This window comes from Cryptotermes secundus, unplaced genomic scaffold (genome assembly GCF_002891405.2).
Source record: "Cryptotermes secundus unplaced genomic scaffold, Csec_1.0 scaffold43, whole genome shotgun sequence".
In the NCBI taxonomy this organism is placed as follows: Eukaryota; Metazoa; Arthropoda; class Insecta; order Blattodea; family Kalotermitidae; genus Cryptotermes; species Cryptotermes secundus.
Window position 1 is genome coordinate 1,612,686 of NW_019723298.1, and position 15,923 is coordinate 1,628,608.

The 15,923-nt window shown below is 42.0% G+C and overlaps 1 protein-coding gene across 3 annotated transcripts in view; it reads right to left on the bottom strand.

The window, feature by feature from the left end:
- Nucleotides 1–15,923, bottom strand: part of LOC111861631 (C3 and PZP-like alpha-2-macroglobulin domain-containing protein 8) — a 286,966-nt gene that overhangs the window by 60,120 nt on the left and 210,923 nt on the right. For all 3 annotated transcript variants that reach the window (XM_023846353.2, XM_023846351.2, XM_023846352.2), the window contains exon 4: nt 7,044–7,229. In XM_023846353.2, coding sequence (XP_023702121.1) covers nt 7,044–7,229 — 186 coding nt within the window. The remainder of the gene's footprint in view (nt 1–7,043; nt 7,230–15,923) is intronic.

Sequence of the window (15,923 nt, forward strand, 5' to 3'; positions counted from 1 at the left end):
TAGCGTAGTTGATTGAGGTACTATGCTACAAGCAGAAAGGTCGTGGGTTCGATTCCTGTTGAGATCACTGGATTTTTCAATTGACCTAATTCTCTCAGTCGCACTATGGCTCTGGGGTCGGCTCAAACTCTAACAGAAACGAGTACCAGGAATCTTCCTGGGGGGTAAAGGACGGCCCGCTCGTAAGGCTGACAACTTCACGTCATCTGTGAGCCGATTGTCTAGAAAATGTGACAGCCTCGACCTCTCAAAACCCTATGGGTCTCCAAGACCTGTTACAGGGATAGTTTTGCGTTTTTACCTTTTTACTACGCCATTAAATTTTTATAAGATTTTTGCTGTTATGTAATGTATACACCGTGAACACTGAGAAGTATGGTTACCCAGGGAAGGGCAGCTATCAGAATACACAGTATTCCGGCCTGCTATCTTGCCAGGTGTTCTGAACAGTGCAATACACAGTCAAATTTACGAAGCAGCCTCACAAATATAACCAGTGACGTTTGTATCAATTTGAAAATCACATGCCAGTACAAACTAAGAACTGAAGAAATATCGATAGAACGAGTTCATTGGAACACGTTCTTCATGTTAAATTACATTTATATTTATACTCATCATAACTAGTACTTATTATCCATAATAGCTGGATAGATTGTATAATGACTAAGAACTGAAGAAATATCTAAAGAAACTTCAGCAGGAGGTACCTTAATAAGTACACCAGATGGTGCTGAAGCAATGGGGACAGCTACTGTCATATCTCAGAGGCGATTTAAAGGGGGGCAACTGGGGCGGTTGGCCCAAGGTTTTCACAAAACACAAATAGAATCCACTCATTTTATTGAGGCGTTCGCTTCTCTAGAATCACGAAATGTTGGCTTTTATTTGTAGTTATTGTAAGAAATGAGAAAGGGGTCTGTATAGCGACTGGCTATTGGTTTGGCGGTTGAGGGATCGGAGTTCGAGTCCCTGTAGTGTCAAGAATTTTTTCCTCTCCACGTCGTCCAGATTAGCTCTGGGGTCCACCCTGCTTCCTATCCAATGGGTACCTGGGGCTCTCTCCTCGGGGGTAAAACCGCCGGGGCGTGAAGCTGACAACATATCTCAGACTAATACCGAGGTCAAGAAAACGTGGATCTACACAGTGTATACATCCACCCACCCCCCCACCCCACGCGTCTTCATTGCGTAGTGCTTAATTTGTTAAGCACAGGAACAACTTTACTTTTTACTTAATAAGCAAGAAAAACATTTTCAAAACCTAAATTTATTGTTACTTATNGTCACATATTATTTGTAATTTCTATTATAACTGTGGCAAAAGTTAACGTAAAATTTCCCCATCCCTGGTCTGGACTCTATGGACTAAAGTTCAACTTAGCCAGTAGCTCTACAGAATTTAACGAAAATCCGCAATAAGAACATACACACACAGAGACGCACATCTGTCGTGGAACAGTTTGCGAGACCCTTTACATAAATATAAGCCGTGTGTGTTGCTAGCTTGTCTGCTTGTAAGGCAGCCATATTGTTCAATATTTATCTGGCTCAAGAATTAGACGACAATGACAACTTTTTCAGTCTTTACAACGCCTTGCTCCCTCAGATTCTCTTCTGAAGTTCCGCTGTTTCATTTTACTTCACTGTGTTGCAGGTAACTTACAGCCAGGGGTCTGACCAATATGCTGCACACTCTATCTCGCACGCCTGTATCCACGTCTCGTCCTTCCTTATGATCTAGTCCCTGCATATCTCGCCGAGCAGTTTTCTTTTCCGAACACAGATTTATTTTACAGAATGTTAGAATATGAACCCAATGCAGTGAAACGATGAAGTTTTAAGTTTTCGAAGTGTCGGCTATAATGTTCCTGTCTTTTGACGCTATATAGTCCAGTAGGTAGTTACCTACGTTTCGAAGGAACATACTGCCTCCTTCTTCAGGGTATGAATAGAGGCAGCAGGTTCCTTCGGAAGATTAGTAACTTTCTACCAGACTACACTGTGTCACACCCGAAAAGACAGAAACCTTCATAAATTTCCAAGTTTTTTCAGTCATGTAAATTATGTATAATCAAGACTTCAGGATAGAACTTCGGGGGTGGGGGAGAAGATTTAGCCGCTCACAGTTTACGCGCAGTCTAAGGCATGAACCGTCTTCGCCCGCTCAAACACTGGGATCGTGGATTCAAATCCCACTCGAGGCATGGATGTCTGTGTGTTTGTTCTGTGTTTATGCAGTCCTGAATGCAGATAGCGGCCTTGTGACGGGCTGATCCCCCGTCAAAGAAGTCCTACCGACAGTGTAAAAGCTAAAGAAACTGAAAAAAGGGTCAAGGCGCAGCAAAGGGCTGTAGAGCTATAGATAGATAGATAGGGAAAAGGTTTAACCCACTCTCCTTGGCGTAGAAAAATATATAGGTGTATGACGTCATCACATCCGTATGTCTATCTCTCCTTGCATCTGTCCCTTCCAATTCTCCTACAAGCTTCTCACAGAGGCCTCTGCCACGTAGTGTTGGTAACTGTAGATTCTGCGTGGCAGTTATCTTCCTATTCATTGCAACATTTTATTACTGACGAAAGAACAGTTAGCCGAAACCTTTCAAAAAAGGTAAGTAGATATATTTTATGCATTTGGGGCTAAAGTATAATGTAATTTTAGACGAAAGTTACATCTATATCCTTTACGGTTAGGCTACAAGGTCATAATGTGGAAATGGTATAGAGGTCCTGGTTATTTTCCCGCAGTTGCTTCTATCTCTGTAATTTCAGAGAGGAGAAACATGGGCGATACATCATTCACGTCTGAATGAGTACACTCCTAAACGTCAAGAAGGGCTCGTCCAGGCTCTGCTGCTTTGTAAGGTTTTATTCAGAATTATATGTTATGGGTTTTATGGGGACAGTTACTCAGATCGCTTTCCTGGCAAACTCTCTTCCATAATGCGAAAAAATACAGGATACGCACGGAAAGTGCGCATGTGTACTTCCAGTCAACCGGCGAGAAAATTTCAGGAATTAAAGCATGGCGAGGAATTGGAGCTATTAATGACAGATGGGTTAGTTCTTGTGTTATGAAAATTTCACATTCACAGACTTGTAACCAAAAACTACTTATACTCTTCCTAAATTATCTTGGCAACAAAGTGATTACTTTGAAGGGATAACGGTAAAGTTGTCCCTCTGCTTAATTAACTAAGCACTAGACCATGATGACATATGGGGAAGTGGAGGTATAGATCATCCATTCTTAATCTCGGAACTAGACGGCAAGTTGTCATCTTCACGCCTCGGCCGCTTCACCCCCAGAGAAGGAGCCCCCGGTACCGAATGGATAGGAGGCCGGGTGGGCCCCAGAGATGGTTTGGACGATATGAAGAAGATGAAAATCTTTCCAATGTCGGGAAACGAACCCCGACAGTCCAACCCATGAGATATCGCAGTACGACTGAGCTAACTGATTCTCATTGTTCTTATTATAGGCTTCAATAACTAAATTAACTTCATGGATTTCTGATAAGCTTACGATCACTAAAATTGTTGAGATATTCCCTAGCTCACAAGAAACTCGAAATTTTGTCATTACAAACAAAAAAAAAGAACGAAACAGCGCAATGTCCTGGGCCAATTGAATCAAACCCAAATCCTCACGCACTATTCCATCAAAACCCATTTAAATATTACCCTCCAATCCACGCCTGTATCCCAAAGTTGTCTTTTCCCTTCAAGTCTCCCAACTAAAATTTTGTGTGCACTTAACATTTTTTTGCGTGGGCGCTCCATGCTCTGACAACGTAATAATATTTGCAGAAGAGTGTAAATTGTGAAGCTCCTCATAATGCATTTCCCTCCATCAGCTTGTTATATCTTGTTACGCCAAAATGCTCTGGATTACCTTCGTTACGTCAAGTATTTTGCTCATATCTACAGTCTCTTTGAACTCAGGGGTCAAAAGCCTAGGGTTATTTCTGCCAAGAATAGGTGAGCTAAGTGGACTGTTTCGCGCTTCAGTGGTCTTCACCAAAAGCGGCTAAGCCCTCTGTCTCTTCTGTGGAAGATGCTTGGAAGGCAACAGCGCTGCTTTAGAACGGGTTTCGAATAAAGCATTGCCAAACCAGAACCAAAGCGCACACACACCCTGATAAGAGTTACAGCACGTGATACAGACTGCACGGGACATGCGAAACAGTGAATTTCAGTTGAAGCCGTAATGTATCTAACCAGAGTATCTTGAAGATTGAGAATTACATAATTAGGGCTATCTTTTTCTTCTTCTACCTTTTCGGATTAGGATCTGTGGCAGGTGCCCGTTCAGAATTAAGTAATTAATTTTGAAATTTGAATCTTATAGACAGTCAGCAGGACTCCTTTTAGGGGTGATCAGCCAGTCACAAGGCAGCTACCTACACAGGACAACACGAACACAGAATAAAGGCAGACAGATATCTATGAATCGAATTGGATTCGAACCGACTATCCCAGCGCCTGAGCCAGCGAAGATATTTTATGCCTTTGAACCCGCTTCCACTGTGATAATCTGATTATAAATTTTGTAGCTTGCATTTTCCCCGAAATCTAACATCGCGATAAAGTAATGTAGGATGAGATGGGCAGTGTATGCAGCTGGCACAATTCTGTTGAAATCCCTGATATTTATCCTTTGGTTCATACCGGCAGAGCACTTTCGGAATTCAGTTTCCAGGCAGTCTTTCTAAATATTCTATACATTTTTCGATATTATTTTTTTGTTACACTGGCATCCATTATTCCTGATTTTTCTCTAACATATTCATCAGGCTTCTTTAATTCATCAGTGGCCCTACAGCCCTTTGTTGGGCCCTGGCCTCTTCTTCAGTTTCGTATTCTTGTTTACACGGTCGGTAGGACTCCTTGGACTAGTGATCAGCCCGTCGTAGGGTCACTACCTACATACAAGATAACACAAACACAGAATAAACACACACACGGACATCCATGCCTTGAGTGGGATTCGAATCCACGATTCCAGCGTTCGAGTGAGCGAAGACAGTTCATGTTTTAGACCGCGCGGCTACTGTGACCGGTATTCATTAGGCTTACGATCAATTTATATCCAGCGTTGGCTCTCAGTAACTTCATTTGTAGCTCCGACATCAGATCAGGCGAGACCACCCGCTGAATTTAAGCGTTTAAGCAACTTCATTTGTACCTTCTTCATTATTACGATTTGTTTTTCAGTTAACACGCAAAATTTCGATTCATGCTGTAAAAACAAATACTTTAATAGCCTATAGAATATTAATGGCTATCTTTTGGCGTTTCTGCAATAAGTGCGCCTAATATAGTTCCAGTGAACTCTTTTCAACCCTTGTTCATTTGATTTCACTTCATTGTTTCTGATTGCATATATTACTTTTACACCCCTGTGAGAACTTAGAGATACATTCTGTATATTAAAGGTGAGAAAAATGTTAGGTTCGGCGACCTGTTCCCTCCTATAACTTCTAAAGTAGCTAAATAGCATCTTTAAATACTTGAAATATTGTTTTCTTATTTCAATTTGGCCCATTTCAGTGTATGATTTGTTGAATACTGAGGCTGTTTCCTTACTTATCTCGCTTTCCTCTTTCCGTTACATGCAACGGTCGTGCTATAAGGAACGTTTTGCGTTTAGGGATTTCCCCTCACTCACTGTCTTCGAAATCCAGGGTCACAGCCGGAGGGAAGCCTTGTATGGAGGGACGGCATTTACATTCAAAACAGGCTCTGTATTGAACCGCGTAGTAATCCGGGATCATGTTGTTGCTTATGTTCTCTCTACTCTGTCACAATGGAAGGCAACCAATTTGATACAGGCTCTCTATGGCTTGCCGATCAATTCACTTCTACAGTAACGTATTACAGTAGCCTAATTGGATAGCACTAGAAATCGTATAGGCATAACAGTGTCCACTAACGGGAGTCTTAATCACAAAATGTTTTAAAATCTGATAAAAATGGTAGTAACTATCTTTCATTCAGGACTCCAATAATGACACTTCCGGTTCAGTTTAAATTTAAAAAAAAATATTACGGTAATACTGTTAAATTCTAATTCTATGAATTACTATACAATTTAAATGACATTACGCTATGTTATTTTCTTTTATTACTGCCATTAGAATCTTTCGCCTGTACTAGTTGGGCCGATCACAGTGGCCGCGCGGTCTAAAGCATGAGCCGTCTTCGCCCTCTCGAACACTGGGATCGTGGGTTCGAATCCCACTCAAGGCATGGAAGTCTGTGTGCGCCTATTCTCTTTGTGTTGTTCTGAGTGTAGGTAGCGGCTGATCCCCCGTCCAAGTAGTCCCACCGACGGTGTATGGATTAAGATACTGAAAAAGAGGCCAAGGTACACAAGGACCGTAGTGCCATATAGATAGATATTAATACTTGACCTAGATTCTTTCTGGCCAAATATGTTAAAAAAAAGTACAAAAATAATATTTTTTTATTTGTTATCCGGCTCGTAAAGCTGACAACCTCACCGCCATCTGTGAGCCGATAGTCTAGAAAATGTAGAAGCCTCGACGTCTCACAAACCTATGGGCCTCCACGGCATGTTACAGGGATAGATTTACAATTTACCTACTATATAACGCTCTGTAGTCTATATATATAGGCAGTATATGCAGGCATCTTATTAAACAAACGACACAAAGAACAGAACTGACAGCTTAATATTCATCAATCGTCTGTCTGTCTATCTATGGCTGTACAGCCCTTTGTTGGACTTTGGCCACTTATTCAGTTTAATTTTCTTACACAGTCGGTAGGACTCTTCGGACGGGGGATCAACCCGTCGCAAGGCCGCTACCTACACACAGGACAGTACAAACATACAGTAAACGCACACAGACATCCACACCTCAAGTGGAATTCGAACCCATGATCCCAGTGTTTGAGCCGGCGAAGGCAGTTCATGTCTTAGATCGCGCGGCCACTGTGATCAGCTAATCAGTCGTCTATAGATAAGTTAAGACGTTTGTTATTCAAACCTGTGCGGTGAATTGACGTCTTACCTGTTTCTCCAGGGCGGTACGACATACGAGCCGGCCGTATGATGATGTCACGCACCGATCCTACCAACCGAAGCTCAGAGTTGCTCTGGAGACTGCAGTCATCGGCACTGCTGCAGTTGACCAACGTCTGAAGGATGCAACTTCCGGTCGCTTCTGTTGGCACAGCGAGTGGCACAATGCCGTGCCCTGCAATAAACACACAGATACGGTTTTTGTTAATTCAGTCAGTAAGCTCCACTTTAAACACGAGCGCACGAAATGCGTCCGTTGTAGAAATAAACAAGAGAGGCGAATGCTACGCTTTCTTCTGGCTCCATCGCAGAAAAAAACTACCCACTGCATTCTGCAACTGTGTGGTGTCCTCAGCAACGTCCGTCATAAAGTACGTTCGTTACAACGGACGTATTTTGTGCTCTCGTGTAGCCGCTGCCTAAGGCCACAGTTATGTCTTTGCTGGGGGTGAATGTTGTAAACTTATTTCTTCCTTTCCAGTCGTGACCCAAGCCAAACGGAAGCAATCATTTCTAGCGACTACTTCCTTCCGATCGCAAATGCCTCCTGAATGGGCGAGATGCAAAACACAAAGTTGTGATACTACATAGTGTTGTACACCCATAACAGTAATCCCGTTTTAAATGCTTGGCACAATTATTCAGTAAGAACTGTTATTTCTCGCTCTCCTCTTGCTCCCACGTTGGAGCATAGGGCTGATTTCTGTTTCATGATCATTTTAAAGACGGTAGGACTCCTTGGACGGGTGATCAGCTCGTCACAAGGCCTCTATCTAAACATAGGACAACACAAACACAGAATAAACACATACCAAACACCCATGCCCTGAGTGGGATTCGAACCCACGATCCCGGCTTCCGAGCGATCGAAGACAGTACATGCCATAGATCGCTCGGCTACCATGACCGAAAAATTATTGACTTTTTTATTACTAGTGAGGTAGGACTCAATCTAATTACTTCTATTTGGCATAAGGAAAAATTGCCTCATCAGTGGAAGGAGTCTATTACTGTACTAGTTCACAAGAAGGCTGATAAAACTGACTACAGTAATTATCGGGGGATATCACTGCTATTAACTTCATATAAAATTTTGTCCAATATTCTTCTTTCAAGGTTAAGTCCATACATAGATTAAATTATTGGGGATCATCAGTGTGGGTTTCGACGTAACAGATCAACTACAGATCAGAACTTTTGCATTCGTCAGATATTGGAGAAAAAATGGGAGTACAATGAGAGAGTACATCAGCTATTCATAGACTTCAAAAAAAGCCTATGATTCAGTCAGTAGGGAAGTATTGTACAATATTCTAATAGAGTTTGGCATAGTCATGAAACTAGTTAGGTTGATTAAAATGTGTTTAAACGAAACGTATAGTAAAGTCCGTGTAGGGAAACATTTGTCTGATAAATTTCCTATCCAGAATGTTTAAAACAAGGAGAAGCTTTATCACCAGAGCTTTTCAACTTTGCCTTAGAATATGCCATTAGGAAGGTCCAGAAAAACCAGGTGGGACTGAAATAAACGGGACACATCAGCTGATGATCTATACTGATGATATGAATGTGCTGGGTGATAATGTAGATACCATAAACAAAAACACACAAACTTCTAACTGTTGCTAGTAACGAGGTTGGTCTCGAAATAAACACAGTGAAAACTAAGTATATGTTGCTGTCTCGTCACCAGAATGCAAGGAAAAATCATGACATATAGACAGGTAACAGATGCTTTGAAAATGTGACACAGTGAAGATATTTGGGAACAAGGATAACAGATCGAAACCTGATTAAGGAGGAAATTAAGAGGCGATTGAACTCAGGTAACGCTTGCTACCATTCAGCCCAGAACCATTTGTCTTCTCGTCTGTTGTCCAAAAACATACAAATTAGAATAAACAAAACTATAATTTTGCCTGTGGTTCTGTATGGGTGTGAAATTTGGTCTCTGACATTAAGGGAGGAAGATACACTGAGGGTGTTTGAGAACAGGGTGTTGAGGAGAATATTTGGACCGAAGAGAGATGAAGTGACAGGAGGTTGGAGAAAACTGCATAATGAAGGGCTTCATAACTTGTACTCTTCTCTAAGTCTAGTTAGAATGATCTAGTCAAGGAGGATGAGGTGGGCAGGTCATGTAGCACGAATGGGGGAGACGAGGAATGCCTATAGGATATTGGAGGGAAAGCCAGAAGGAAAGAGACCACAGGGAAGACCAAGGCGTAGGTGGGCGGACAATATTAGAATGGATCTTAGAGAGATAGGATGAGATGGTATGGATTCGACAGATCTGGCTCAGGATAGGGACCAGTGGAGGGCTCTTGTGGACACGGTGATGAACCTTCGGGTTCTGCAGCTGCATAATTGGCGGCTCCTCCAGAAGGGCTCAGCTCCATGAGTAAGTAAGTAAGTAAGTAAGTAAGTGGGGTGGGAGTAAGTCCCTTGTACTGCGGCCACGTCTGGCCTATTATATCAACCACAGATGATAGGTGAGGATGATAGTGGAGCAATTTGTGGAATGAAGATTGGCAGGGGAAACCGAAGTACTCGGAGAAAACCTGCCCCAGCGCCACTTTGTCCACCACAAATCCCAGTTCACCAGGCCCGGGATCGAACCATGGCGACGTCTCTACTTTGTATACTATGACCTTCAACGTCTAAAAAAATAAACGTGTGATAACAGCCTTCGAACTGAACCTTCAGGACAGTAAGCACCCTTCGGTTAGTACGAAAGTCAGTGCGTGCAATTGGCACACTACCGAAGTCGTATTAGCAGCTCAAATGCTCTTTAATCATAATGGAAATAGAAAGACAATATTGTGGTTTCCAGTTCTCAATTATACTCTTTGTCAATTAGGTTTCATTTAACATATTAAGCTAGGAGCTTAACTCTGTCTTAAATACCGGAAATTATTTACAGATTTCGCAACATAGCTTACCACTTGGCATCTGGAGGCCCCTATGCTCAGTAACAGGAATACAGCTAGAAATAAAAACCCTCTGAAAAGTAAATTCTCAATAATGTGTGATCAGTATGTTAACGGCCATTTTCGTCATGTTCATTTTTAGGTTTGATATTTAACAGCGCTGTCAGTGTCGAGCCTATAAAGCGACGGTGATAGGATGATTAATGAATGTGGTGCAGTTCGTTGAATGATAATTGACGGGGGAAACTAAATACTCGGGGAAAACCCAGCCCTGTGCCACTTCGTCCACCAGAATTCAGATATGACCTGACTTGGGGTCGAACAAAAATTGATGATATATTTCCAGAGTAATTAGATTAAGGGAAATAATATATTTTTTATTGATAGTGGTGTGGGACCAAGTCCCTTGCACTGCGGCCACTTCTGACCTATTGTACCAGCCCCAGATGATAGGGGAGGGTGATTGTGGAGCAATTGGTGGAATAAAGATTGGCAGGGGAAACCGAAGTACTCGGAGAAAACCTGCCCCAGCGCCACTTTGCCCACCACAAATCCCACTTGACCAGACCCCGGGATCGAACCCGGGCCGCCGTGGTGGGAAGCCAGCGACTAACCGCTTGAGCTATGGCGCGGCCTTAAAGTGCTGTAACCACTAGATTCTTGCCCAGTCTGCATGCTGCGTAGTTGCGCAGCTATGCAACCCCGCCTTGCCTGATTGCTGTTTATCTTGACGGGTCACCCTGACCCTACTTACCACGTACAAGGTAAAGAAAGAAGAAATTGGATGCTGAGGAGATGGGTTCACGCTTGCCTCCGGACTTATCCGAATCAACGCGCCTGATTTCCCGAGAAAATTTGATCACTCTCGCTCGCCGTGAGAGCTTCAAGGCATAAATGTAATTAACAAGAGGGCAGGCTCTGTTTGCTGCTTGCTTGGTTCATTCTTCGACCCTGAATATGGGGGCATTACGTTCATCCGAAACGACAGGAAATTTTTACCTAACTCAAGGCGTCACATTCGAGAAGACAGTCATCTTCGACTGGTCTAGAGGTAAAGCTGTAGAATTTTATTCGTGAGAACTGATTTCGAATCTTGGCCTGGATACCGGATATCCTATTTCTTGTGGTTTTCCTCAGTCCCTGCAGGTTAAGCGACGAATGCATTCTTCGATTTTTTTTTCTAATTCATCATTCATTAATCATCGTGTAATTCGACGTTGTCTGGTCAAGATACTTACAGCATCGTTAAATAACACACATGCATGTGCAGTCCTTGCCATGAGAACCTCAAATCTAACAGCAGCAGGACACACATATCTTGAATGTTATATGAGGGTTACTGCTTTCCAAGAAACAAACGTCGATTTATTCTTGTATATTATTAATTCAGGTTTTGAAAACCAGAAGGTGCGACCTGACATTTCTATATCATTTTAATGGACGTTAAGTCTTGTAAATGCAAAGTAGGTCTCAGAATTACTGGGTTTCTGAACTTTTCCCATCGTCCGGTATTCTAGAAAACACAAAAACACGTTTTGGAAACTAGGTCTGTTTCCATTCTCAGGTGACTGAGGGTGAAGACACCTATACAGTTGGGTCCCTTTTTATTTTATTGTTAGAGGGGTGGGACTAAGTCCCTTCTACTGCGGCCTATTGTACAAGCCCCAAATGATAGGTGAGGGTGATTGTGGAGCAATTGGTGGAATGAAGATTGGCAGGGGAAACCAAAGTACCCGGAGAAAACCTGCCCCAGCGCCACCTTGTCCATCGTAAATCCCACTTGACCAGACACGGGATCGAACCCGGGCCAACTCGGTGAGAAGCCAGCGACTAACCGCTTGAGCTATGGCGCGGCCTACAATTGGGTCCCTTAGAAAGAGCTAACCTCAGTCCAGGGACTCAATTGAATAGGTGTCTCCCCCTCCCCACTCACCTGAGGACGGAAGAGATCCAGATCGTGTTTTCTGTTTTCTAGAACACAGGATGATGGAAAAAGTCCCAAAACGTAGTAATTCTGCATGTTAAAAAACCACTGTCAGAACCCTCTAGAATCTGTAAAGTAGATCGCTTCATGCATGAAGCTATAGAGTTTATATGGTTGTCTGACGGCGAAGATCTGAGTCAAGGTAATTTGGGTCCCACCCTAGATTCGAGGTGTTCGCATCCTGAATATAAATTAGAAGGGTAATCATTTTAACCGACTTGATCGATCTGAAGAATTGACAGTGGCGTACATTATTATCACCTGTCACGAAGAGACGTACTGGACGTACATCGTTGCCCTGTGACGAGAATTATGTATGTGAGTTCATATATTAGAAGACGAACAATTTAATAATTCCTTCGTTTGCTTCAAGTCTTATGAGAACATTATTTTAGCCTGGTACATATATAGCCTATATGAATGAAAATGTTAACTCCATTGTGTGATGTTCATTTAAACATTGAACACTTCTATCTGCAATCAGAGGATTCAAATTTTTATTTTACTGGATATTCAGCCTAGTGTTCTTAAAAAACCAGTAGAGAATATGGACAGTTTCTTGCAGAGTTGAACCCAAGCCTCACAATATACACTGACTGTTCAACAGACACGTCTGGCTTTAAGTATAAGAGCATAGTTTCAATGTGTGAGAAATTATTTTACAGATATGAACCTGGCACTCATAATTTCCGAAAGAACTCACTGATCGTTCGAGATCACATCGCTGTTTCAAATACCAAATTCTCTAAAATGAGAACAGGTTATCACAGTGGAAGGGGATTACGTGTGTGCCGATATTTTCGTGATTTTGAGGGCGCTACTGAGCCTTCAGAACAAAGCAAAATACAGTCGTAACTCCCTATGGATCGAATTACCCAGAACCAATATTTGAAATTCACATGCATCTATTCTAACCGCTCATTTTGTTTGCGCATGATCTTGAATGAATATTGAAACTCTTCCGAACTCATATCCACATACCGCCATGTTAGCACCGGTCTCCAGAGCGAGAGAAGTTTTGATGAACGAGGAAACTCAATGGATGGCTGACCATGTTAATGATCAACTAGATGGAATGATAGTCGAGTTAAAATGTTAACTGTTACACCGCGTGTCCGATTTGGAGAGTTAAACGCATGCCCGGGTTCGTGATTGAATATTTGGAACAGTTAGCAAGTACCTGAACACATGACTGAATCAGCGATTTAATGCAAGATAGAACGAAATGCTGGATGCATAATATTCAGGGGTAGATAAGTAGTATTTTTTTTATCGCTAGTGGGGTGGGACTGAGTCCCTCGTACTGCGGTCACTTCTGGCCTATTGTACCAGCCCCAGATGATAAGTGAGGGTAATTGTGGAGTAATTGGTGGAATCAAGATTGGCAGGGGAAACCGAAGTACTCGGAGAAAACCTGCCCCAGCGCCACTTTATCCACCACAAATCCCACTTGACCAGACCCGGGATCGAACCTGGGCCGCCGCGGTGGGAAGCCAGCGACTAACCGCTTGAGCTATGGCGCGGCCCTAGATAGGTAGTAACTAAACATATGAATGAATTTTTGAGTATATATAACTTCATGAAAGAATGTCCTTCTTGAGAAGTTGATAGTTGCTTAACTATTTATTTAAACCGGATGTTCATCACCATGTTCACAAGAGCCTGATACCACTATTCAGTCCATATTAATATACCGTATTTACGCATGTATAGGCCGCGTGCGTGTATAGGCCGCAGCACAATTTTCAGACAAAAATTATAGAAAAAATAATTTTCTTGGAATATTATTTCAGGAGTAGAAATTATTCCGAAATTTGGCAACGTTTATTTTTTTTTAAATGAAGTGTGATTTCGAATATTTCGAATATAAGCCGCACCCCAGTTTTCCTCTTGAATTTTTGGCAAAAAATGTGCGGCCTATGTTATTGGGGCCGCGCCATAGCTCAAGCGGTTAGTCACCGGCTTCCCACCGCGGCAGGAGCGTGTTATCGAGTAGGCTGTTACGACCACAGTAATAAAACCTCTGGTTCCGAAAAAAGGGGGGGATGGGACTTCTTGGCCATCTGAGCGACTAGTAGCTTCACAAGGTAGATGCTTTGAATGAAGTTAGGTATCAGATTAAGTAAATTCGCGTTTCTGTCTAAATTTATACTACATACATTCTGTGAACATCTGTGAAATGTAGTCAAATTTGATATCATCTCCCGACATTACATACGCATATCCAGAGAGAGATTTGGATGCTGTAACTCAGAGATAGGTGCAAGGTAGCGGGCACGAGCTAGCTGTTGATAGTAGACCGGACAAGCAATGAATGATACATTTAATTTAGGGCGAAGATAATGTTTCTGGCATCGATGTAAGGAACTGAAGACATGTCCATAGCAAGCAATTCTCTTAGTTATCTTTTTGATTGCTTCTCATTTTAGGATAAACTTAAACTGTGTAAATGAAGAAAGCAGTCTTCTGGGATTTGGCACCGTGTATATGTGGTGTTAACCGACGTTTCGGAGGAACGTATCGGCTCCATCTTCAGGGTAGAAGGAAAAATATAAGAAATCCGCAAGCGAAGAGACCGTGAGAACCGGTAAAAGCTGTCTACCCTGAAGATGGAGGCGATACGTTCCTCTGAAACGTCGGTTAATACCACATATACACGGTGCCAAATCCCAGAAGACTGCTTTCTTCATAGTCACCACCGTGAAAACCTCAAATCTTAAACTGTGTAGTTAGGAACAAATATTTCCTTATATTACTTTTCCAATTCTTGAGACCAGTTTAAATTTAACACGAGCTAAATTATGCAAAAGCCTTACATATGGAATAGTCATGTAAAATTTATTTGTTTATAAACTTGAATGGAGGCAGGTAGATATAAACCTTATGGCACACAAATATTTATTTTTGTTCATTATGTCAAAATCGTTACGAGCATGCACAGCCTCCATAGGAATACAAAAATATTTTAATTTACTTGTGTGAGAGCATGGTCAGTCTTTTATGTGACATGGAAATGTTACATGTTGCTATGAATGCCATGTTTATGTCACTATTTTAACACGAAACGTAAGAGAAAATATCGGGCGAAAGGACTGTCATTAATTTCATGCGTGATTTAGATTAATGTTGTCATGTTAGTTAGGTATTATTCTATATTTATTAGAAGAATTGGTGATGTATCATTCGAGTATTATTCTGTTCACTTTCTTTATTAGAGCAGTAGCAGGAAAAGATAATTCTCAGTTTTACTACTTACGGAGTTTAGTTGCATTTTATTAACCTACCAAATGGTTCAAAATTCGTTCATTTCTTTTGAAATTTGTGGCAGGTGTCCTGAAGTTCATTCCTTACCCCATATTGTCCATTGGAGCAACTCTTGAATTTCGCCCCTCTTAATTGATCCCAGTGCCCCCATGACACGAGGCAGCGTGTCTTTTCAAATAAACAAAACGCCTCCTTATACAGCATTCCTGCATTCCCCATTTGGGGTCACTCCATCGCTCCTACTTTCACAGTACTCTGAACTTCTCTACATACGTTTGTAACACGTGTGATTTTTTTCAAAGTAGTGCTTTTCTTTTTTTAGTTTATTGGGTTGGGGTGAGACTGAGTCCACTTGGTACTGCGGCCACTTCTGGCCTATTGAACCTACCCCGGATAATAGGTGATGAGTGTGGAGCAGTCGGTGGAATGATAATTGGCAGGAGAAACCAAAGTACTCGGAGAAAACCTGCACCAGTGCCACTTTGTCCACCACAATTCCCACATGACCTAACTTGGACTCGAACCCGGGCCGCCGCGGTGGCAAGCCGGTGACTAACCACCTGAGCTACGGCAAGGCCTTCTTTCGTTGTAAGTAATCTATTTTCAGAACTATATAGATTATTATTATTATTATTATTATTATTATTATTATTTTGTAATTGGCCACTGTGTTGTTAAGTTTGCACATAAA